The sequence below is a fragment of the Peromyscus maniculatus genome, chromosome 4 (genome assembly GCF_049852395.1).
Source record: "Peromyscus maniculatus bairdii isolate BWxNUB_F1_BW_parent chromosome 4, HU_Pman_BW_mat_3.1, whole genome shotgun sequence".
NCBI classification, from domain to species: Eukaryota; Metazoa; Chordata; class Mammalia; order Rodentia; family Cricetidae; genus Peromyscus; species Peromyscus maniculatus.
In genome coordinates this window covers 99,170,251-99,195,020 of record NC_134855.1, presented here as the reverse complement: position 1 = coordinate 99,195,020, position 24,770 = coordinate 99,170,251, and the positions used below count along the sequence as shown (strand labels likewise).

General features: G+C 51.8%; 2 protein-coding genes across 3 annotated transcripts; one reads left to right on the top strand and one right to left on the bottom strand.

Moving 5' to 3' along the window:
- Window positions 1-1,106: 1,106 nt before the first annotated feature.
- Window positions 1,107-19,722, top strand: Strc (stereocilin). Its single transcript, XM_076568580.1, has 30 exons — window positions 1,107-1,310; window positions 2,396-3,181; window positions 3,270-3,294; window positions 4,281-5,715; window positions 6,608-6,670; window positions 6,766-6,876; window positions 7,048-7,214; window positions 7,386-7,572; window positions 7,693-7,808; window positions 8,058-8,190; window positions 8,515-8,697; window positions 8,960-8,998; window positions 9,181-9,348; window positions 9,486-9,551; window positions 10,024-10,149; window positions 10,399-10,457; window positions 11,238-11,361; window positions 11,472-11,584; window positions 13,243-13,378; window positions 13,770-13,966; window positions 14,141-14,231; window positions 14,541-14,697; window positions 15,483-15,652; window positions 16,211-16,366; window positions 16,911-17,053; window positions 17,229-17,377; window positions 17,468-17,565; window positions 17,659-17,806; window positions 18,007-18,174; window positions 19,488-19,722. The coding sequence occupies exons 1-29, from the start codon at window positions 1,235-1,237 to the stop codon at window positions 18,093-18,095; spliced, it is 5,511 nt and encodes a 1,836-aa protein (XP_076424695.1). The 5' UTR covers window positions 1,107-1,234; the 3' UTR covers window positions 18,096-18,174; window positions 19,488-19,722.
- Ckmt1a (creatine kinase, mitochondrial 1A) lies at window positions 18,329-24,770 on the bottom strand. 2 transcript variants are annotated; one of them, XM_076568607.1, is made up of 10 exons: window positions 24,636-24,770; window positions 23,490-23,694; window positions 22,668-22,866; window positions 22,358-22,453; window positions 21,643-21,864; window positions 21,409-21,494; window positions 21,134-21,257; window positions 19,479-19,613; window positions 19,177-19,302; window positions 18,329-18,574 (listed from the first exon to the last, which is right to left on the bottom strand). In XM_076568607.1, the coding sequence occupies exons 2-10, from the start codon at window positions 23,636-23,638 to the stop codon at window positions 18,458-18,460; spliced, it is 1,254 nt and encodes a 417-aa protein (XP_076424722.1). In that variant the 5' UTR covers window positions 23,639-23,694; window positions 24,636-24,770; the 3' UTR covers window positions 18,329-18,457. The 2 variants fall into 2 exon arrangements, with proteins under 2 accessions (XP_076424722.1, XP_015843070.1); XM_015987584.3 differs by lacking the exon at window positions 24,636-24,770 and having other exon boundaries at window positions 23,490-24,516.

Here is a 24,770-nt window from a genome sequence, read left to right as displayed (position 1 = left end):
AAGTTTTAAAAATAGAAATAATTTGTATGTGTGGTTTGCCTGCATATATGTCTATGTATCATGTGCATACCTGGTGCTCTCAGAGGCCAAATGAGGAGGTCAGATTCGCTGGAACTAGAATCAGAGATGGTGTGAGCTGCTGTAGTGCTGGGAGTCAACCTTGGGTCCTCTGGAAGAGCAGTCAGTGCTCTTAACTGCTGAACCATCTCTCCAACCCTGCAACATAGGACTTTTACACAAGGAAAACTGACCAGACCCTGCCTAGACCAGCTTACTTCAAATGAATTCTTTCTAGTCCGTGAAAAGGATTCCATGGGTAGGGAGTTTTAATTTGAGAGAGAAAGAGAAACTGCAATATTTGAATGGTATAATCAGCAAGTCACAGCTCTCTGGGTCTCTTTCCTTACCTATTAATTATCTATGTGGTTTGTGAAGCCTGCCTACCTCTTAATAATATTATGGGATTCTAAGGATTTATTTTTAAGTGTATGTGTGTCTTGTTTCCATGTAGGTATGGGCACATGCGTGTAATTGTCCCCAGAGGTCAGAGACATCAGAATCCCTTGTAGCTGGGGTTATAATCACCTGTGAGCCACCTAATATGGGTGCTGGGAATCAAACTCAGGTCTGCTGCAAAAGCAGTACACGCCCTTAATCGCTGAGCCGTCTCTTCAGCACCGATATTGTGGGATTCTAGATAGTGGGTTTAAAGTAACTGTTCTCTTCTTCCTGAGCGTTCCACCCTTGAAACCGATCTACCTTAACCACCATGTTCTCTGCTCATCGCTGGCTGCCCACTTCCTTTCTCAAATCCCTCAAATCTTCTTTGCCTCTCCAGCTCCTTTTATACCTCTCTGTGTGTATTTTTCTGTGTTTTCATTTTTCTGCAGACCCCCAGATTGCATTTCCAGTCTCCTGTTCCCATGTGTGCCTACCTCTCTCTGGTTCCTAACTCATGCCATCTCCTTGGCTGATGCTCTGAGGGCCCTGAAGTCCCCTCTCATTGGTCCCTCCCTCTAAAAGAAGTACACCCTTCTCCCAAAGCCAAAGGATCAGGTATTCAGTGGCTCCGGTGACAAACCTGATGTCAGGTTACAGATATTGTTTCCCGAGAGACCATACTACCGCGTCAGAGGAGCCCCAGGCTGCCTACAATGCCCTGTCCTCACCTGGCTATTCCGCCAAGGTGAGAAGAACCAGCACTCGCCTCTAGGACCAGGGTGTGCCTGGAAACATGGCTCTGAGCCGCTGGCCCCTGCTGCCCCTGCTGCTGCTGCTGCTGCTCCTCCTGCTGCTGGTCTCACACAAAGGTGAGAACATGGAGTAGGCTGGGGATGAAGGAGAATAACCTTTCCCATCTTTTAAAAATTCTTGGGCGTGTGTGTGTGTGTGTGTGTGTGTGTGTGTGTGTGTGTGTGTGTGTGTGAGAGAGAGAGAGAGAGAGAGAGAGAGAGAGAGAGACAGAGACAGAGAGACAGAGAGACAGAGAGACAGAGAGTGAGCTTTCTCCTCTTTTTAAAACTGTGCACACATAAGGCACCATGGCACACAGGTGGAGATAAGGACAAGAGCAGGATTTGAGTCTCTCCTCCACCAGGTGGGTTCTGGGTTTGAACTCAGGTCGCCAGCCTTGGCAACAGATGCCTCTACTCACTGAGCCATCTCACTGGCCCCACCTTTCCCTTTAATAAGACAAGAGAGTATAAGTTAGCTGAATATGGTAGCTTGTGTCTGTTAGCCCAGCACTCTGAGGCAGAGGATTGAGATTGAGTCCAGCCTGGATTACATAGAGAATCCTTGTCTATAAGTAGCCGGGGTGGTGGTGGCGCACTCCCAGCACTTGGGAGGCAGAGACAGGCAGATCAATGTGGGCTCAAGGCCAGCCTGGGCTACAGAGAGAGTTCCAGGACAGGCTCCAAAGCTACAGAGAAACCCTGTCTCAGGAAAAAAAAAAGTCTACAAGGAATAGTGTGGAGGTTAGCCAGCTGGATAAAGGCTGAAGCGACAGGAAGAAGGCAGAGATTGGTGTCACACGTGGCACTAAGGGCTCAGGAAGCAGGCCAAGACTTACTGTAGAGCAGTGGTTCTCACCCTTCCTAACCCGGTGACCCTTTAATACAGCTCCTCCTGTTGTGGTGACCCCCCAACCATTAAATTATTTTCACTGTGACTTCATAACTATACTTCTGCTACTGTTATGAATCATAGTGTAAATATCTATGTTTTCCGATGGTCTTAGGCAACCCTTGCGAAAGGGGTCATGACCCACAGGTTGAGAAATGCTGCTGTAGGCTCATGCCTGGCTCATTTCACTTTATCTTCAGAAGTAAAGAGGGGAAGAGCTACTTTGGGCTTTAGGCTTTTCTCCCTTAGTGATTTCTCATCTCTCTTGTAGTGACTTTGGTCCCTCCTGGGCCTCAGTCTTCGGATCCTGCTCTCTCCCTTCTGAAGTCATTCCTCTCCACTCTGGACCAAGCGCCTCAGCGTTCCCTCAGCCAGTCACGGTTCTCTGCATTCCTGGCCAACATTTCTTCTTCTTTTGAGCTTGGGAGGATGGGGGAGGGACCAGTGGGAGAGCCCCCACCTCTCCAGCCCCCTGCGCTTCGACTCCATGATTTCCTCGTGACACTGAGAGGTAGCCCAGACTGGGAGCCAATGCTAGGGCTTCTGGGAGACGTGCTGGCACTCCTGGGCCAGGAGCAGACTCCCCGGGACTTTTTGGCGCACCAGGCAGGTGTACTGGGTGGACTTGTAGAGGTGCTGTTGGGAGCTTTAGTTCCTGGAGGCCCCCCTGCTCCCACAAGGCCCCCATGCACCCGTGATGGGCCCTCTGACTGTGTCCTGGCTGCTGACTGGCTGCCTTCCCTGATGTTGTTATTAGAGGGTACACGCTGGCAGGCCCTGGTGCAGCTGCAGCCCAGTGTGGACCCAACCAATGCCACAGGCCTCGATGGGAGAGAGCCAGCGCCTCACTTTTTGCAGGGTCTGTTGGGCTTGCTTACCCCAACAGGAGATCTGGGCTCTGAGGAGGCTCTTTGGGGTGGTCTGCTACGCACAGTGGGGGCCCCCCTCTATGCTGCCTTCCAGGAGGGGCTCCTCCGCGTCACTCACTCTCTGCAAGATGAGGTCTTTTCTATGATGGGACAGCCAGAGCCTGATGCCAACGGGCAGTGCCAGGGAGGTGAGTGCTGCCAGGGTGAGGGCCGGGATGCAGCGGGGGAGGAAGCTGCAATCAGGGTTTGTTTTCTTTCTTGCTCTTTCCTTCCTAGGGAACCTTCAACAGCTGCTCTTATGGTAAGTAACAGGAGACCTCTAGCTCTGGGGAGCTGGGTCTGGGCAATCTGTAGGTAGAGCACTGAAGGGATTAGCCCCCCAGAATGTAGACAGAAATCAATAGGAAGAGTGTGGATGAGTGGCTTTGGAGTGTGACACCTGGGTTGGTTTTCAATGTCCCTCCGTTGTCATGTGACCTTGGACCCGTCACTCTGGCGGTATAGGCCTCACTCTCCCTATTTGTAAAACAAAGTCATCACTGCTGTAGAGCTGCTGTGAGGAATTTAAAAAAGGTGGGCATGGTGGCACACGCCTTTAATCCCAGCACTCAGGAGGCAGAGGCAGGTGGATCTCTGTGAGTTCGAGGCCAGCCTGGTCTACAAAGCAAGTTCCAGGACAGCCAGGGTTACACAGAGAAACCCAGTCTCAGAAAGTTGGTAAAGTATAAACTTAGACTGTCTGGCATCTAGTGCCTAACTCATGTTAACTAGTAAAGATGGGCTGGGTGGGGGGCACAGACGGCTGGCCCCCAGCCTATTGCTGTACAACAGCCCAGAGCACAGTTAGGCATATTCAGTTGTCAGGATGGTTTCCTGATATGAGGCCAAACGAGGGTTGTGTTTAAGCTACCTAAAACCAGAGGAAGAAAGGAAAAGGCGTGGGACCACGTGGCCGGGAGTGGGCTGTCCGTGGCCTACAGTGGGCTGTCGGTGCCCAGGAGTGGGCTGTCCATGGCCTACAGTGGGCTGTCCGTGGCCGGGAGCGGGCTGTCCGTGGCTGGGAGTGGGCTGGCCCCTGCGATGCTGTGCCTTGGCAGCGCAGATTTCTGTCCTTCCCTCCATCCTAGTATTCAAGCCAGTGATGCCCATGTTCTCAGGAAGCTTACTTTAGGAAAAGCTCATGCTTGCCACACCCCCTGCCGAGCTCTGAGCTGGGTTCAAAACCTTCAACTGGAGGAAACGTGGGCTGATCGCGTCCTGCTTGCTCCTTCCTCCCTGTGCACCCAGGGGCATGCGGAACAACCTTTCCTGGGATGCCCAAGCGCTGGGCTTTCTGTCTGGATCACCACCTCCACCTCCTGCCCTCCTGCACTGCCTGAGCACAGGCGTGCCTCTGCCCAGGGCTTCCCAGCCTGCAGCTCCCATCAGCCCTAGACAGCGGGAACGGCGGCGGCGGCGAGCCTCCTCGCGGGAACGGCGAGCCATCTCTGTGGAGGCCCTCTGCGAGAACCACTCAGGCCCAGAGCCACCCTACAGCATTTCCAACTTCTCTATCTACTTGCTCTGCCAGCACATCAAACCTGCCACCCCGCCGCCCCCTCCGGCTACCTCACCGCCCCCTCCTACCACCCCGCCGCCCCCTCCGGCCACCTCGCCCCCCCCTCCTGCCACCTCGCCGCCCCCTCCTGCCACCTCGCCGCCCCCTCCTGCCACCCCGCCGCCCCCTCCCGTCACCCCACAGCCCCCTCCTAGCACAGCCGTCATCTGCCAGACAGCTGTATGGTATGCAGTCTCATGGGCACCCCGTGCCCAAGGTTGGCTCCAGGCCTGCCACGATCAGTTTCCTGATCAATTTCTGGATATGATCTGCGGCAACCTCTCGTTTTCCGCCCTGTCTGGCCCTAATCGTCGCTTGGTAAAGCAACTCTGTGCTGGTCTGCTCCCACCCCCCACCAGCTGCCCGGATGGCTTGGTCCCTGTGCCCCTTACCCCAGACATATTCTGGGGTTGCTTCCTGGAGAATGAGACACTGTGGGCTGAACGGTTGTGTGTGGAGGAGAGTCTGCAGGCTGTACCCCCCCGAAACCAGGCTTGGGTTCAGCACGTGTGTCAGGGCCCGACTTTGGATCCCACTGACTTCCCACCTTGCCGCGTTGGACCCTGTGGAGAACGCTGCCCAGACGGGGGCAGCTTCCTGCTCATGGTCTGTGCCAACGACACCATGTATGAGGCCTTGGTCCCCTTCTGGGCTTGGCTAGCAGGCCAGTGCCGAATAAGTCGTGGAGGCAACGACACTTGCTTTCTAGAAGGCATGCTGGGGCCTTTGCTGCCTTCCCTGCCGCCTCTGGGACCATCGCCGCTCTGTCTGGCTCCTGGTCCCTTTCTGCTTGGCATGTTATCCCAGTTGCCACGCTGTCAGTCCTCTGTGCCAGCCCTTGCCCACCACACACGCCTGCATTATCTCCTGCGCCTACTGACTTTCCTCTTGGGTCCGGGGGCTGGGGGTACTGAGACTCAGGGGATGCTGGGTCAAGCTCTGCTGCTCTCTAGTCTCCCAGACAACTGTTCCTTCTGGGATGCCTTCCGCCCAGAGGGCCGCCGAAGTGTGCTGAGGACGGTTGGGGAGTACCTGGCCCGAGAAGAGCCAACCCCACCAGGCTTGGAGTCCACTGTCAGTCTCAGCTCTGGTATGAGCAAGATGGAGCTTCTATCCTGCTTCAGTGTGAGTGAACTGCCTCTGTAAAAGCCCCTGGGCAAGGGAAGGGACTCAGGAGAATTTTCTAATATAGAGACGAGGAGGGTGTAGTACTCAGAGTGATTTAAGCACACACCTGTGGAGCCTGACAGGCTTGGGCTGCCAACCTCGGGCAGGTCACCCTGTCTTCTCATCTATAAACTGAGTGTGACACAATATTAACCCTAGAGTCGCTGCAAAGACTCTGTGGAATGCTACATGCTGCTGACTTAGCCTAGTGCATGATTCATAAACATGCAATAAACTCCATCTCATTATTCTGTCACACTCTGTGACTCGCCCGTGTTCTGCTCCAGGAAGTAAAAGATTTTAATTCTCTCCCTAACAAGTGAGAATTGTGGGTTGGGAAGTAAGAATGAAAAAGGAAGATTTAGGGGACTACAAATCAGAAGACTTGGTTCAGGTTCATCTATCACATAGATGATTGTGACCTCAGGCAAGTGATGTTTCCTGTTGTAGTGTCTTCTCTGTGCGACAGGGGAGCTTACAATGTGTTAAATTTCATCTTTAATTCATTGAATAGCTATTATGTAAAGGCACCTTGTGAGATTTTGTTGGTTCGTGGTAGGGCCACTTTTTTCAAGCCCTGGACTGAGTGAAATGGAATTAGACGGAGGGATTGTAGTTTGGTTCAGTTCTACACGTATTTGTGGAGCCAACTATAAGCCTGTCACGGGAGACCGTAAGAGAGAAGTTAGGACATGGTCCCGGACTTAACGGGGCCTACCATCTGAAGACACGCACATACTGACTTCAGAGGAAGGGCATGCAAGTGTCCCCACGAGCTGAGCTGAAGTCCCTGGGCAAGCTTTAGGAGGGTCGGAGAGACAGCTCTCTTCCTGTATTTCCTTCCCACCAGCCTCTCCTGTGGGATCTACTCCAGAGGGAGAAGAGTGTTTGGGCCCTGAAGATCCTTGTGCAGGTAGCAGGTGGAGGGGCACAAGGGTGGCTGAGGGGCGGCGTGGCTTGAGATCTCGGCTCACTGAAGTCATACCCGCCACTGCCTCCCGTTCCCAGGCCTACCTTCACATGCCTCCAGAAGACCTTCAGCAGCTGGTGCTTTCAGCGGAGATGGAGGCTGCCCAGGGCTTCCTGACGCTCATGCTTCGTTCCTGGGCTCAGCTGAAGGTGGGAGCAGAGGGGAGGGGAACGAGGATGGAAGGGATAAAGAAGGGACCAAAGCTTCCCAGACCCCGGTGTTCTGGGGGATCGCTTCAGTGACAAGAGGAGCTCCGAAGAGGCGGTGGCAGCAGACACGGAATGCCCTCAGAGGCAGCGGCCGGTTCTGTGTTCTTACAGGTTCCGCCATCCCAGGAGCAGGCCGTGGGCCGCCTGACAGCCTTGCTGCTCCAGCGGTACCCACGCCTCACCTCCCAGCTCTTCATTGACTTGTCACCACTCATCCCTTTCCTGGCTGTCCCCGACCTGATGCGCTTCCCACCATCCCTTCTGGCCAATGACAGCGTGTAAGAACCGCTCCTGGCCCTGTCAGGGTCAGGTCAAGCCTGTCCCCCTACAGAGATCCCTGTTAGAGCTCCTCTCGGTTAAATCAGGGAGCGTCTCCCTTCCCGTCCACCGTGACAAGACTGCAACAGAGAGTATGTAGGAGAAACGTTGAGACCTGTTACTCTCTTTAGCCTGGCTGCCATCCGGGATCACAGCTCAGGAATGAAGCCTGAGCAGAAGGAGGCCCTGGCTAAGCGCCTGCTGGCCCCCGAGCTGTTTGGAGAAGTGCCTGATTGGCCCCAGGAGCTGCTGTGGGCGGTACTGCCTCTGCTTCCCCATCTCCCCCTGGAGAACTTTCTACAGCTCAGCCCTCACCAGGTATGAGAGTCATCATTATTTGACTGTGCCATCCTCCTCAAGGTGGGATGGGAGTCAGCAGCATGTTTCCTAGTGGGCTCCCGGTCTCACCATTACCCCACCTCTCCTTCCCCATCTCAGATCCAGGCCCTGGAGGATATCTGGCCAGTGGCAGGTCTTGGGCCAGGGCATGCCCGACACGTGCTTCGGAGCCTAGTGAACCAGAGCATGGAGGACGGGGAGGAGCAAGTGCGTAGGTGAGTGGTTGTGGAGTCAGTGACCATGGCCAGCAGGGAGGGGGTGCAGAAGCAGGGATAGTGTCCTAGGAAGGAAGAGGCAAGAGAGGAGAACAAGGTCCTGGCAGTTTAGGGGCTCCGAGACAGAAACTGATATATGGTGCTCACATTTCCCAGTTTAGTTTACATGCCTACTCTATGTACCAAATAGTTCGTGCCTGGGTACTAGTATCAGTGACCACATCAAGGCCAACTTCATGCCCCCTTCAGGCTTGGGTCCCTGGCATGTTTCCTGAGTCCTGAGGAGTTACAGAGCATGGTGCCCTTGAGTGATCCATTGGGGCCTGTAGAACAGGGCCTGCTGGAATGTGCGGCCAATGGGACCCTCCGCCCAGAAGGACGGGTAAGCCCCTTGGTACAAACCTGAAAGACTCCAGACTTCCCCGGGGACTGTGTGAATGACTTGCCCAGTTGCACCGACCAAGGTTAAGCACAGTGGTGTGGGTTCCCAATCCCACTCCCTGCCATCTCTGTCCCTTGGTGCCTCTTCTCGCCTCTTCCTAACCCTACCCGGTGACTCCTTTCGTGATCTTGGACCAGTGCTACTCTGGTCTCCCTGGTTCCGAGGACTAGTCCAAGCCCTGGGAAATGCAGATGTGAGTTTGGGAAGACAGTCCTGGATTCGGCTGTGCTTTCCCCCCCAGTCCTACGTCTTCCTTCGTTACAGGTGGCATATGAACTTCTGGGGTTGTTGCGTTCATCTGGAGGTGCTGTCTTAAGCCCCCGAGAGCTGCGGGTCTGGGCACCTCTCTTTTCCCAGCTGGGCCTCCGCTTCCTTCAGGAGCTGTCGGAGCCCCAGCTCAGAGCCATGCTTCCTGCCCTGCAGGGAGCCAGTGTCACACCTGCCCAGGTGGGCTTGTCTTACTCCCTGAAGGCCCAGTCATGAGAATCCCATGTAGGGATATGATCAGCCCTTCCTTTCCCTGGGTAATGCTGAAGGTGAACAAGACATTCCTCCTTCCCCTTTCTCAGCTCAAGAAGGACCTTCAGAGAGGTTGGTCCCTGGGGTGGCTGAGAGGGAACTGGAAGCTTTAGAGGGTAGGTCTGGCACCTGTTTGAGACTTGGCTAATGGGAGCTGAGAGCCGCTGATTCCCGTTCCATTCCATTCCAGGCTGTTCTGCTGTTTGGAAGGCTCCTCCCTAGGCACGATGTGAGTGGCATCAAGTTCTGTGTCTCCTAGAGGCTCTGTGTCCTAGTCCCCTGGCTCTTGCATCGCGTCTCTCTCTCCTCTCTCTCTCAGCTCCCCTCATACCTATTGCCCAACTGTACAGAGTTATTGTCTCCCCAACATCCTGCCCCCCTTCCTCAGAACTCTTGTCTCTTGTTCCTTAGCTATCCCTGGAGGAACTCTGCTCCTTGCATCCTCTGCTGCCAGGTCTCAGCCCCCAGACACTCCAGGCCATCCCTAAGCGGATTCTGCTCGGGGCTTGTTCCTGCCTGGGCCCTGAGCTGTCAAGGCTTTCGGCTTGCCAGACTGCTGCATTGCTGCAGACCTTTCGGGTATGTGAACAGGAGGACGAGATAAGCAGAAGATGCATGGTACATCGGGGGTGGGCATCTTCCTTGTGGCCAGAGACCACACGTGCATGCACGCACTCCTGCAAGCATGCACCCAGAGACTACTAATTTTCGTGCAGGTAAAAGATGGTGTTAAAAGTATGGGTGCAACAGGTGCTGGCACAGCTGTGTGCATTCCGGGTCAGGTATGTGTGGGAGCTCCAGACTGAGCACCTCTCCATGTTCTGGGTGGTTTCAACTGGCTGGTGTTGCTTCGTACATTCCCCCTACGGTGGCCCCGAGAGTTCAGGTTAGCTCTGTGCCCACCTCGATGTTAACAGCATCCCAGGTCCTGATGCAGAACATCACTGCTCCTATTATCCTACACTGTCAAAGCCAGAAGGCCTGAGATCTTCCAGGCCAACCCCCTGCTTTCAGATGAAAAGACTAAGGCTGAGAGAAGCTAGGGGACTTCTGTTCATCAGGTGTCTAGCTAGCGCAACACAAACCGCAATAGCATGCGGTGTGAGGGACCGAGGTATTCATTCCTGCACGGCAAACGCCCTTCCACCCCATGCTGGCCTTGATCCCTTTCTGCCCTTCGCTGAGGGCTAGTGCAGACCCTCTCACCTCTCACCGCACTGCTCTACCCACTGCTCTACCCACCGCTGCCAGCAGCCCATCCCCACCACTTGGCCAGACTGCCTGCTTCCCTTGCTCCCGCTAAAGCTGCTACAACTGGACACCGCGGCTCTTCTGGCAAACCGGAGGCGCTATCGGCAGCTGCCCTGGTCTGAGCAGCAGGTACCGCTTTCTTCGGGCCTTAGAACGTCCTCTCTGTCTTCTCCACTTCCTTGACTCGGCCCTTGCTCAGATACCTTACCCCCTATCACTGGTCTCTCTCTCTCTCTCTCAGAAGGGAGTAGGACTTTGGGAAAGGGGGGGGGTGCTGGTGAGCATCACAAAGTGAAGAAATATGGCCTCATGTTCACCTCTGAGGTCCTCGGGACAGTGCCTCTGCTGGGAAGCTGTTTCCTCTTTGTCTGTCCATAGGCACAGTTTCTCTGGAAGAAGATGCAAGTGCCCGCCAACCTGACCCTCAGGAACCTGCAGTGAGTAGCTTGGGTTGGACAGTTGGTTCGATTCAGGTGGCATTATTATTATTATTGTTGTTGTTGTTGTTGTTGTTATTGCGTATTCACTCTACACCCGGCACTGTGTGATGGGGAGACAGGGATGGGCTACTATTCCAGCCCTGCCAGCATTCTGGTTTTCTCCCCTTCCCTCGCTTTCCTCCTTCCTTTCTACAGTGCCACAGCCATCCCAATTATTGCCGTGGGACCCTGAAAACTTGGGCTCACGCCACATCTTTGTTACCTAGAGTCAAGTCTCTAAGTCACTCTAAGCTTCAGATTTTTCCTTTTATATAATGAGAATTAAAATAAAGTTATTGTGAAAATTGAATGAGAGTAAGGCATATAATATCTTTAACACAGTACCTGGCCCAGCAGAAACTCCTAATAGACATTTGCTGTTCTTAATTTAATTCAAGGTGACTTTAGTGCCACTAGAGAAAGAAGTAGGTATCACTTTACTTACACCTACAGTAAAAGAACCAGGGACTTTGGAATCTGAAGACATAGCTCTGGTCTCAACTTACTTCTAGTAGACTGATGTTAAGAATATCCCTTGACCTTTGTAGATCTTTATTTTCTCGCTGCTAAACAGCGATGATGTTATGGGAAGCCAATGATGTTATCTATGTACAAACATTTCACAAGCTGTAAATGAGTGTCAATGAACATCTGTCTTTGTGTTGAGAGTGCTGATATTAAGGATCAGGCAGGCTATTACATGTGTTAAAGAGCATCTTCCCACTCACATGCCCACAGGGCTCTGGGCAACCTGGCAGGGGGCATGTCCTGTGAGTTTCTGCAGCAGATCAGCTCAATGGTGGACTTCCTTGCTGTGGTACACATGCTCTATCAACTGCCCACTGGTGTTCGAGGGAGCCTGGTGAGAGGATGTCTTCGACGTTAGTGGGAGGCTTGAACCCTGGGTTCAGGATCCCAGCCTCCATGTTCAGCTCTGTCTATACCCTGCCTTCTCTATCCAATACCTCCCAGCGGGCCTGTATCTGGGCAGAGTTACAGCGAAGAATGACAATGCCAGAGCCCGAGCTAACTACCCTGGGGCCAGAACTGAGTGAGCTTGACACACGGCTGCTCCTGGACTTACCGTGAGTGCATGCCTGGAGACATGGGGGCCTCAGGGTGCTCACCTTTGACTCCCTCTTGGGAAATACCCAGAAGAGGCAGCTTTTTGTCTAGTGCTTTCCTGATGTCATCTACAGTCCCAAGCAGGACTCTTTCAAAGTTGTTTCGCATGTCCATCCGCTCCCAAGAATGGCCCTGGCACAAGATAGCAAAGGTTGGCAATACTGTGTTGTGACCATCAGGTGAATTCAGGGAAAAATCTAGGTTATATTAATGGATGTATGGTAACTGAAATGAAGGAGGAAATGGTCTATTTGTGTCCTAGAGGATTGTAATCTGATTAGTGCACTATGTTTTCAGTATGTTCAGAGGAGTGGGTGGGGGTGGGGGATGAAATGTGTTAAAACGCCTCCAAGACCCCAAGAAGCTTTCAGATAGAAAGTGTATAGGGTAATTTGTGAGTGGTTCCATGGGACAAGACTAGGATTCACAAGGTCAAAATCAGATTTTTTTTTTTTCACTTGAATACAGTTGAAGTAGTGAGTTCCTGATCATTTGCGCTCTCCAGACCTAAGCTGGATGGTCCCATGGAAGGAATGTTAGAAAGCAGATTCAAGTATGAATTGAGGGAGAGAAGGCTAGGTGAGAGGTTCCCCCATTCCAGAGATTCCGGTTTATTGTGTAGCTCTCACTGGCCCGGAACTCACTGTGTAGACCAGGCTGGCCTGGAACTCCTAGAGATCCTCTCGCCTCTGGCTCCAAAGTACCAGGATTGAAGGCATGTGCCGCTACACTCAACCTTTTTTTTTTTTTTTTTTTTTTTTTTTAGAGCTTTAACAATTTATTATTTTACTTTATGTATATGGTTATTTTGCTGCATGGATTTCTATACACCAAGTACATTCTGGTACCCAGAGAGGCCAGAAGACAGCGTTGGATTCCCTGGAACAGGAGTTACTGATGGTTGTAGCTGCCATGTGGGTTCTGGGAATTGAACTTGGGTCCTCTGGAAGAACAGCCAGTGCTCTTATCCACTGAGCCATCTCTCCAGCCTCTAGCTTATGAGTACCTTATCCATGTGCTTCTCCAGCTGCTTGCCATCTGAGCTGCAAGTGAGCGTAGGGAAAGGCTGGGGTTAAAGACTTCCTGGAGCCGTGACAATTGTGAAAGCAGTTAATTCCCATACATACGTGTTCGCAAACTTCCCTCTAGATTTTGGTTCTCATCCATTTGGCCCTTTTCTATATAGAGTACAGGTACCACTTCTGATTTCTGTTTTATTTCTTTTAAAGGCCGTTTAAATCTCTTTAACTATGTTGATTCTCTAAGATAATGTAGAACTCCAAGAACCCAGCTGAGGTAAAAGACCTTGGACCATGAGTCAGAAAACTGGAGTTCCTCACTTGTGAACAATTGCTAAGAGATTTGAACAGTGTTTACTCTCTGGGGCTTTTGAGCACATCATATCAGGTAGGATTGTTTCAAAGGACAGCTAGAGATGGCCACTATCTTGGTGCTCTCCCTTCAAGTACATGGTGGGAGCTGGCTCAGGACTGCTGAATATCAGTTCTGTGTAGAGTCACAGGTTCAGGTCTGACATTAGGAAGGTGAGGTTTGATGATCCCTTCTCAGCCTCGCTCAGTTCCACTTGAATGTTACCACAGTCAAATTTCAATAACAGGATCCAGCTGATGGACAGGTTGTCCGATGATTCCATCATGTTGGTGGTAGAGTTGGTCCACGGTGCTCCAGAGCAGCTGCTGACACTGACCCCGCTCCACCAGGCAGCCTTGGCAGAGCGGGCACTGAAAAACCTGGTAAGAGTCTTCCCCATCAGATTCAGGTCCTTTGTGATCCTTGCCCCTCAAAGGGTGCTCTTTCACTTCTAGGCCCAAGCCTTAGACTGCTAACCTACCTGCCAGCCTTGGCTTCTAGATCTGCCTCTCAATTTTTTGATCAACCTGCTTCATGTTTCATGCTGGTGTCCCTTGATGTCTAAGACATCCTTTACAGTCTGCCTCTCTCTGTCTTTCTATCTGCTTCTGTCTGAGCTCACTCACTATTTAAAACAGCAAATGAGCAAGGGCCTTCATGGGGGGCTGAGTTGGAAGTAGGAAGGGGAGAAGGATCAAGGGACTTGGTATCATGATCAAGGAGTCTGGTACTCTGGATCAGGTGCATTGTCCAAGGCTTGATGCCTCTCTCCAGGCTCCAAAGGAGACCCCAATCTCTGAAGACGTACTGAATACATTGGGCCCCTTGGTTGGATTCCTGGGAATAGAGAGCACACGACGGATCCCTTTACCAGTTCTCCTGTCCCATCTTGGTCAGCTGCAGGGCTTCTGCCTAGGCGAGACCTTTGCCACAGAGCTGGGATGGCTGCTGTTGCAGGAGCCTGTTCTTGGGTATGGCACTTTGGTAACATCCTATACCTAGGTCCTTGACCATCAGTCACAGTGGCATCCCACTCCATATGCTTTAAAGGTACCCTGAGTCCCCAGGCTCAGAATGCCTCATTTTCCTCACAGTTCACTCAACTCCGTGTTGTCTCGTCTGTCCCCTCCCCTCCCCCCCACCAGGAAAGCAGAATTGTGGAGCCAGGATGAAGTAGAGCAAGCTGGACGCCTTGTATTCACTCTGCCTACTGAGGCGATTTCCTTGATCCCCAGGGTGAGGTGAAGGAACAAGAAGACTGAGGGGTGGCTCTTGGAAGTTAGATATGGAGGGCAAAGGAGTCTGTGTCTGAGGAGACGGCTAAACAAAGGCAGGGCTTGTCTGTAGCTTTTGTTTTCAGTGTTTGTTTGAGAGAGTCAGGCTGGCCTGAACTCATTCTGTAGCCCAGGTGGGCTTAAAATTCATGGCAGTCCTGCTTCAGCATTGCAGTCATGAGCCCCCAGCCCTGATGAAAGGATCTTGAAAATAAAGCTCCGGGCCCTGCCTGCCAAACCGCCTTTCCTCCCCCTCGACTCTCTCCCGCAGGAGGCTTTGGGCCCGGAGACCCTGGAGCGGCTTCTGGAAAAGCAGCAGAACTGGAAGCAGAGCAGAGTGGGACATCTGTGTGGAGGACCACAGCTTGCCCACAAGAAAGCAGCTCTAGTAGCTGGGATCGTGCAGTCAGCTGCCGAGGGTCTCCCAGGTGAAGCTCCCCAAATACTCCCGCAGGGGGTGAGGGAGAAGGCATCAAGGCAAACAATGCAATTGGAAGCCTGGGTGGGTGACTGTGGGCGGCTGAGCTCTGGCTGCCATTTACAAGGCCCTGGGTTCTATCACTGGCACCACAGTGGGATGGGAGGCTGGGCTCTAGGTGTGTGGAACCCACTGAGCAGATTTCCTGCTCTCTAGGCTTTGGTCATCAGTAAAGCACAAGGGTTAGAAGATGATATTCAAGGTCTCTTCTAGTTGTAAGGGTCTATAATCCTGGGAGTTTATAACCCATTAAATGTTTAAAGTTGGGTGTGGTGGCATACACACCTGTCATCTCAACACTTGGGAGTGGAGGCAGGATGACCAGGAATTCAAGGTCAACCTTAGCTACGCAGCAGATTTAAGGCCAACCTGGGCTACATGAGACCCTGTCTCAAAACAACAATTTAGCCCAGAATTCCATTTTCTTGTTTTCTCTCTGGCCTGGCAAAGTGTGGAGCTCTCTGCTGGGGAAATCTATAGACAGAAGGAGACATCATGAGTCCAGAGACCTGGGTTCTGATTCAGCTATTTTATTAAATATCTGAGCAATCTCCTCTGTCTTCCGTTTAACAAAGGATGGCCTTGTCATATGAGCCCTATAATGCTCTCTGTCATCATTCCTTAATCCATGATGCCCACACTGCTCTGTCCTTCAAGGGTTAAATGATCTGCAGCTATCACTGGAGGCATAATTTAGTATCACACTGACCCTTTGTCTCTGCCTTCTGCCTTCAGAGCCTGTACCAAACTGTGCAGACATCCGGGGCACCTTCCCAGCAGCCTGGTCTGCCACACAGATCGCAGAGATGGAACTCTCAGACTTTGAGGATTGTCTGTCACTGTTTGCTGAAGATCCAGGACTTGGTCCTGAGGAACTACGGGCAGCCATGGGCAAGGCCAAGCAGGTTAGGGATAGAGAAGCTAATAGGACCAAAGGGGTAAAAACATGAGGAAGCTGAGTGGGTGTGATACGGGACATAAGGGATTGGAGACTTGGGTAAGAGGTGGGGAAGCAGAAGATGAAAGTGAGAGGTTTGGATTATAAGTAGAAGGTCAGAGGGGATCAGTATTGAAGAAAGTGTAGTACAAGAGGTAGAGGGACTATTTGAATGCTGTCAAAGGTGTCCAGGGAACGGGTTCTTAAAAGGCGATTGCTGGCTCCCGTGCCAGACTGACTAAGACTCTCCGGAGTTTGGGTCTGGCATCTGCACTTCAGCTGGTGCCTCGGGGGGTCTGGTGCACATAGCGTTTAGGGTGCATGGGCTAGAGTTCGCTCTCCTTTCCTGCTGAGACTCCAGCCTTTCAGAACCCCTAAGTCAGAGAAACTCTCACTTTACTGTGGTGGAAACCAAAAACAAGGCGAGTGAGATCTGACCGGTGTTCCACAGCTAAAGACCATGACCCTGAGGTTGACTCCCCGTCTGGTGCTTTTTCCACTCACATTGTTCCTGTCTTCTTCCTAGTTGTGGGGTGCCCCCCGGGGATTCCGTCCTGAGCAGATCTTGCAGCTGGGCCGGCTCCTGAGAGGTCTGGGAGAGCGGGAGCTGCAGGAGCTTACCCTGGTGGATTGGGGTGTGCTCAGCAGCCTGGGGCAAATAGACGGCTGGAGCTCTGCCCAGGTACCATCTTCTCTCTTCCTGGCCTTGCCCCAGACATCATCCTGCAGACCTAGTCCTCTACATCATCCAAGCCTAACAGATTTTTCTCTTGTGGTCCTTTCAGGCCATTCTTTCTATCTTTTCTTGGTTTGTTTTTTTGTTTTGGTAGACAGGGTCTTATGTAGCCCACCCTGGTCTTGACCCTCTTATGCAGCTGAGGATAGCCTTGAGCTTCTGATCCTCCTGCCTGTCTCCCAAATGCTGGGATTGCAAGAGAGTCACCACGCTCAGCTTGTCTTTTCTTAATACCCTATACTAATGACCTTGGAAGCTCTGTGATTTATTCTCTGAGGTCCTGCATACATAGTATTCTCCAGCCCCCTTTCTGCTCCTCCTCCTATCTTTGTGAGGGTAAGGGTGTATCCTGATTTTTCTCTATGGCGACAGGATCTTCTGATGTTTAGAACAAGGCGATATAGCCCAGGAGCACCTTCCACTCCCCTAGTCATTTCCCATCCACTAATTCCCCAAGATTGATTTATCTCTGTGTCCTGTGCTCCACCAGCTCCGAGCTGTGGTCTTCAGTTTCCTGCGGCAGAGTGGCCGGCACGTGAGCCACCTGGACTTCATTTACCTGACGGCACTCGGTCACACACTCTGTGGGCTGCGGCCAGAGGAGTTACGGCACATCAGCAGTTGGGAGTTTAGGTCGCCTGTGGAAGGTTTGGGGGTGGTGGTGGTGCTGGGGTGGAGGTGGGCTCACGGAGGGGCTGCGCTATGAAGGGAGGGGGTCCATGTGAGGCCATCTCTACCTCCGTCTATGACCACAGCTCTTCTGCCCTCAAAGCTGAATTCCTCTCCCTTCCTTCCTGCCGCTCCACAGTCAAGCAGTTCTCTTCCTGGGCAGCCTGCAGCTCCCGTGCTCGGAGGAACAGCTGGAGGTCCTGGCCTACCTCCTGGTGCTGCCCGGCGGCTTTGGCCCAGTCAGTGACTGGGGGCCTGAGATCTTCACTGAAATCGGCACGCTAGCAGGTGGGGCAGCTGGGCCACTGGTTGTCAGGGTTTTGTCACCACATCGTGGGTGGATTCTGACAGTTAGCTGCGCTCTGCTTCCGTCACTAGCTGGCATCCCAGACCTGGCTCTTTCGGCGTTACTGCGAGAACAGATCCAGGGCCTGACTCCTCTTGCCATCTCCGTCATCCCTGCCCCCAAGTTTGCAGTAAGTTTCGGTGGACGGGGACCTAGAGTCGCCATAGGGAGAGCAGGGGCCCAACCGGATTGTGGATGTAGTGATTCCTGTCCTTACCTCTAGGTGGTATTCAACCCCATCCAGTTATCTAGTCTCACCAGTGTTCAGGCCGTGGCTGTTACGCCCGAGCAAATGGCCTACCTGAGTCCAGAGCAGCGGCAGGCAGTGGCATGGGCCCAGTACGAAGGGAAGGAGATCCCAGAACAACGGGGTAAGTAACGGGGGAACAGCTTCATAAGCTGTTGTCTGAGCCAGAGTCCAAGTCCCAGCTTGGTGCCGCCCGGCCCTCAGAACCCATGGAGGAGAGTCTCTGGAGCAGAGGGATTTATTTGCAGAGAGCTAGTTTTGGAGCATCAAAGGCTCCTAGGGAACAGAACTGTGATGTTCTTCCCATCCCTCGTCTCATTACAGGTCGAAGCTCAGCCTGGGGTCTCTATGACTGGTTCCAATGCTCCTGGGCTCTGGCACTGACCATCAGCTCTGTTGGCCACCTGTTATGATACTGTTCCTTCCGCTGAGGGAGAAAACTTACATCATACTGAACAAATTGTAAATGGAAGTGCGTTCTGGTTATTCTCTGTAAGTGGATGAGGAATATGGGTAATGTATTCCACCACCCACCTGAGAATCAGCGCTCCTGGCATAGATGTCTCTTGCCGTCATGAATAACCCCACTGTTTCTTTTCATTTCCTATTTCCTCCTCACCACACCAACAGAAATAACACAGACAGCTGGGACATAATGTGAAGTCTTTACTAGGAGAGGGAGTGAGGGGCAGGTCCAGGGCAAGCAGCATGGGCCACCATTAAATATGCGGAAGTCCTGGGGCTCTTGATTCATTTGCTGGGGATGGGGCGGGGGTTAATGTTTGCCGTGGACGAGAGGTGCAGGGATTCGGATATCCTGTCCTCTCTCCAGACGCCGTTCACAGTCAATCAAATAGTTTACTCCATCGATGACCAGCTGTACCAGCTCCACCTGAAGAACACTGATCCTTGATCTCTACTTCCCACAGTCTAGCTGAACTTCTTTTTCTTCTCCTTTCTTTTTCTTTCTTTCTTTCTTTCTTTCTTTCTTTCTTTCTTTCTTTCTTTCTTTCTTTCTTTCTTTCTTCCTTCCTTCCTTCCTTCCTTTCCTTCTTTCCTTCTTTCTTCCCTTCTTTCTCCCTTTCTTCCTTTCTTTCTTCCTTTCTTTCTTTCTTTCTTTCTTTCTTTCTTTCTTTCTTTCTTCCTTCCTTCCTTCCTTCCTTCCTTCCTTCCTTTCTTTCTTTCTTTCTTTCTTTCTTTCTTTCTTTTTTTCGAGACAGGATCTCACTATGTAGCCCTGGCTGGTCTGGAACTTGCTATGGAGACCAGGCTGGCCTGAGACTCACAGAGATCCACCTGCCTCTGCTCATCTTAAAAGCATGAGCCACCTTGCCCGACCCGAATTTCTTTCTTAGCACTGTATTTTCCATCTCTGAAAACATACTTCCCCTCCTCTCCCCAATTCAACCTGAACTTTCCCTCAGATTCTATTACATTCCCGGGGCTCACTCACTGTCTTATCTCACCTCCTCCACCCAATTCATAAGACCTCACCTCCGACTTGCCAAGTCGATCCAAATTAGAGATGTCAAAGACGCTGCCCGTGGCAGCGGTGTCCACTCCTCCGGTCCCACGCTTTTGGAGTCTCAGGTTCTCCAGGATCTTTGGGAAACGACTATCCTATAGGCAAGACAGAAATCGGGGGCAGGTCAATAGAGGGGGCAGAGACGATTCCTACCTTGCCCTTGGCCCTTTAGCTGTGATATGATATGACTGGCTCCTTTCAGAGAGCCTTCTCCCTCCCCGTCCAATCTCCTTCTCACTCACACCCCTCTCTAACCCCACATCTCCTTTACTTTGCTTAGCAGGGGCAGCTTGATGTGCACTCCTGCCCGAAGTCCAGTGCCCAGGTTAGATGGACAGGTCAAGATGTATCCCAAACGTTCATTCCACATGAACTCCCAGCCTCGTTCCTGGATCAGCTTCTCCACCTGTGCCGACAGAAGTTCAGTTGTGAGAAAATCGGGGATGGCTCTATCCCTCTTAGTTAGCCCTTACAAACACTAGAAATATGTCTACAACAAGAAACTTGAGAATGGATGAATGGCATGTTCTTTGTTGTTAAAAAATGATTGTCATGGCACATGAAAGGTAACTTTGATATTGCACTATGTGCATACTGATAAGATTGTGGACAAACAGATTGTTCATGAAGAAACTTGAGGGAATGGTACATTAAGGGTGGCCTATGGAAATGAACAGAAGTGGTACACAGACAGAGAAATGGTTGATTGTTCCATGAGCTCTTTATGCATCAATTATCTTTTTAACAAAGAGCAGAGGGTCCTTTGGACAGGAACAGGATGAAAAGGGTTGGCACAGGAAGAGGCAGGAGAGCCTGCTCTTAGCTGGAGAGGAATGAAAAGTAGAGCAGAGAAGCCAGATCCATAGGTACAGGTGTGAGGAGAGGGGGAGCACCGAGGTGTCCCCGCTTTCCTTAGCCAGGCTAACCACCATTAGACTATTAGAATTGAAGAGACTAGCGTCTTTCAGAGCAATAGACACAAAGGCCACTACCCAGGATAAGTAAAGATGACACTCTCAATACTCAGAAGGAATCATAAGCCTGAAACTAATCATGCTGAAGCTAACACTTATTGTAGAACAGTTACTTTGCCTGCATTATTTCATTTAATCCTCACAGCCTAAAATATAAGCAACCATATTATCTCAACTTTATAGATGAGGAAACAGAGTCATATAATTAAAGAGTATTTTTCTACCCACTCATAGAACATTATCCATTCCTTGCCAAAAATAGTATAAGCTTCCCAGCTAGAATCTAAAAGCGAAGCTCTCTTTCTTTACAAGTCCAAAAATAAAACTATAGATACAAGAATATACACTAAGGATTAGATCTATGGCAGTTTCTAAAACAGAATTAAATGTAGAGACCCAATCCATAAGACCACAAATTGACCCCTCATCTAGAACCATTCATTCTAGAACTTAAGCCATTTCAGCCTCCATCTCCCCTAGTCTCTCTCCCATTCTCAGCTCAAAGCCTAGATACAATGCTAGATAGAACCCAGAGTCAAGGCCCACCTTGGCTCAGAACTGGGTGATGTATCATAAACATACCAATCCCTCACCCCCTACATCAATCCAGGCTCAAACATTCTCCTTAGCTGCATATCCTACCTCACACCACCCACCCCAGCACTGGCTTGCTATATCATTGGTTCTTTCTTTGCATTACTTGGCAAAGATTATGCTTTACTTCCTTCCCTAGGTTACTGACAGTCTTCCCATTTTAAGAGTCATTATATGCCCTGGTTTTCCAAGGATGACCCTGGTTTGTAACTACTGTCCTTGCCTGATTAATAATGACTCTTTCTACGATCAGAAATACCCTGGGCTGGCTGACAAATGATATAGCCAATCTACCTATGCTGCCCTTCAGTTTTCCTCATTTCCTCCCACTTAGCTCCCTTGCACACCCTTCTCCAACCTCTTTGAGGCCCCGGCAGAATCTTTCAAACACTCTCTTCATGTTGCCGCCTTTCTCCATAGAGATGACCCGTGTGTGGTCCTCCTCGTTCACCCAGATCAAGAAACTCTTCTCATTGTTGTGCCTGAGGGAAGAGGTAAAGGGATCAAGAGGCAAGACGAAATCTGGGGGAGATGGAGGGGAAGTTGTGTGTGTGTGTGTGTGTGTGTGTGTGTGTGTGTGTGTGTGTGACATACACATACAAGGGAAACAAAGAAGGCGGATCAGCCTCCTACCAGATTCCTCGAGCATCGGGCCAGTCTCGAGCCATCCCTGCTGCGGTCAGCAGTGGAGACACAGGCTTATCGAACAGAAAATGGTCCTGAGGAGAATAAATGGACTGGACATAAGAATTCTCACAGTATCGTCTGGGTCTCTCAAAGTCCATCTATCTTATGTGGCCCAGCCTGGCCTCTGGCCCTTTTCCATCAGCTGCTCCCACAGCCCCGGTCCCCCTCAAGGCCCCTCACATCAATCAGTTGCTGCTGCTCAGCCTCTGTCATCTCACTGAGCCTGTAGTACCGTCCGGCCAGGTCGCCCTTCAGGCCGCTCAGTGCGTCCACCACCACACGCTCTACCTCTCGCCGCTCTGCCCGAGTGCAGGCTGGAGGCAGGCTGAGTCCCCTGATGCTTCGGCCAGTTCTGACTCTCGAGGACAATACATACCTCTCGTCAAAGTAGCCCGAACGGATCTGAGGAGTAAAAGAATGAGTAAGTCACAGACACACCACAGGCGGGAGCTCTGAAGGATTATAAAGCACGCACTGGAGGAAGGACACACTGTACAGGCATGAAGAGGACGTCATGGTCTATTTCTCCAAACTTCCCACTTTGGGTACAGCCTTTTTTTGAGGTTGGGGGGAGGGGGCGTCTTTCCTGAGAACTGAGATTACAGGTGTGAGTCACCACACCCAGCCAGGGCATAGTCACTTTTTAAAAAATTCTTTCACAATTTCATCCACACAGTGGACTTTGATCAAATTTTCCCCAACCCCATTATCCTGATATAGTCACTCTTATCCACTGTGTCTTCATATCTGCTATTCTTCAAGATATACAATTCTTTCTCTTATCAATATCGAAAGCTCAGCAGTCTAACCATGATCCAGGAAACAAGGTGTAATGATTGGATACAGAACATTGTGCACAAGGCCACACAAATCGGAAGTGTCGTAAGCGGCTCACTTTACTGGCATCAAGGTCAGTGGTGTGCTTCATTGTTCGGGGGTCATATCCGTTATGTCGCTCTTGGATCACAGGGTCAAACAGTTCGGCAAATATCTAAGAGGGAGTTAAGAGAGAGAGAGATGGTTAAAAAGAAGAAACTCCTTCCTACACTTCAATTGTAGATCGATTTCCCCGGGTCGGAAAATTTGAGTATCGACAATCTAGAGTCTTGAGGGAACAGACATGAAGGATCTTTAGGGGGAAGAAGGAACTAGGATTTCTGGGAAGGTGACTTACGTCACCAGGGAGACTCTGAGGGGCCCCCTACCTCATAGGTCTCCTCATCTCCAGCCACCATGCCCACAGTCTTGATGAAGGGGTGGCCGGGGTTGTCCACGCCGGTCTGGATGCACTGATCTAGTGTCCAACCGGTGGGTGTGGTCTTGTCGCAGAGCCGTGCATAGACTGCTGGGGTCAGGTGACTGGCCATGCAGTTGTTGTGCTTTCGGAGGTCTGGGTACTCAGCACTGGGAAGGGGGTACCCAGTAACCATGGAGGGAGGGCACAGGAGACTAGACCTACTGATGTCATCTGGGAGCTGTCCAGGGAGCCATGACTGCCTGTGCTCCTTGGAAGGAGGGGGAATTAGAGGTAGGCTAAATCTCGATAACCTCTTTAGGGATTTCCAGGGTCTTTTCCCCCCCTCCAATAGTTCTAGCTGCCTGTGGCTGCCTCAATTCCCCCAGATCTACACAGTTCCTTTTCTCTAGTGAGCACAACAGTAGAGGTGGGGGAGGGGAAAGGCTCAGGAGAATTAAGAACAAGGAGAATAGGTCGAGATGGGGGAAAGGTAGTTTCTAGTCATCCGGCAAGGTATTTGGGTAGTGGGTGAACCTAGACTTCGCAGGCCAAAGCTGGCTTGGAGGCCGAGACATCAGGTGACAGGTTCTTAGACATGATCTCACCTTACGGATTTGGCCCTATTCCTCCTATACGGCTGGGATCTCCAAACTGTACAGAAATCCATCTTCTGGGGGGGGGGAGAGCTGCCTATTGCTCAAGTCATCCTTTCTACCCTCCTTCGGTTCCCATCATCATCATCATCACCACCACCCCCAGCCCCCACCTCATGCGTCTCAGGCACTGATACCTCGGGGGATATAGTCTCCTTCGTTCACTGGCAGCTCGTACAGATTCCGGACGGAGCAGAATCCCAGCGGCGAGAGACCCAGCTCCAGCCAAAGCCAGGAGCCTGAGTCCCGGGCGGGCAGACAACAGACGGGAGAAGGGACCAGCCATGGCTTGGGGATGCAGCAGCTACTGGATTCGGAGCAGGATTTGGAGCAAGTCAGGAGCTAGGAAGGATGCAATCGGGTAGTGAGAGGGCCGGAGCTGGGTCCGAGGCTGAAGCCAAAATAGGGGTCACGATGAAGGCTGAAGCTGAAGTGGCAGCCGGTGCCAACCAGGCTGCAGGAGAAGCGCAGCGAGCGAGCGGCCAGCCGGAGCAGAGGGAGGCCCCAGCCGCAGTCTCCAGGGGTGGGGCTCACTCAGACTCCGCCTTCCCGCCTGCCACCGCGCTAGGTGTGCGGGGGTGGGGTTGGGTAGCACCAGCCAGGTAATTAGGAAGGCCGGAGACTCACTCGCTGAGGCTGGGGACAGAGGCCCACCGAGAATGAGGGTAGTCAGATTTCAGCACCAAGTAGAGGACAGCACCACGGGGATTCCCGAAGCCCGAAACCCCCTTCTCCCATGGCCCCTCTGTTTAATCTGAAACCCAATCCGTCTATTTTGTGGGTATTGGGGGGAGGGGGTTGACATTGCCCAGCCTCTTCTCTGAATTCGATCTGCACACAATCTCTCCATTTTACCCAGGAGAGGCAGCCTCAGGAAAACCACAGAATAAACAGATACCAAAGGAAGGCTGAGAGGGCGCAGGGGAAGAGACACCCGCTGCCTGCCTCCCAAGGTCACCTTTCCCTAAGAACCAGGAAGAGGACCAGGGAACTCCCTGCTTCACCTATCCTCTCCTAACAAGGTTGAGAAAGGATTACTTGGGAAGAATCTGGGAACTATTACCTCTTATTCCATCTGTACTGTCTCCCCCCCACACTGTCCCCAAGTCTTCAGCTTGACTGTTTCCTGCCTCCATTTCTCATGGGGCCCTGCTTTTTCCCCCCCCCCTTCCTCTACCCGATCCCCTACTTCACCTTTGATCTTTCATGTTTCTTCCTCAATCCCAGGCTCAAACCTGTCTGCTGTTCACAGGACTCCTGAATAGTGTCTGAAGCTTGCCTACCTGTTGATTGCCCTGGGTGTGGGGCTGGGGCTGGGCAGCGGACGGTCGTTTCTTCTTCCTTCTCTCCCTTCTCTGCAGCTGGCAGTTCCTGGACTGGAGGGGAATATAAAGAGAGGAGAAGGGCGTGGTGAGATG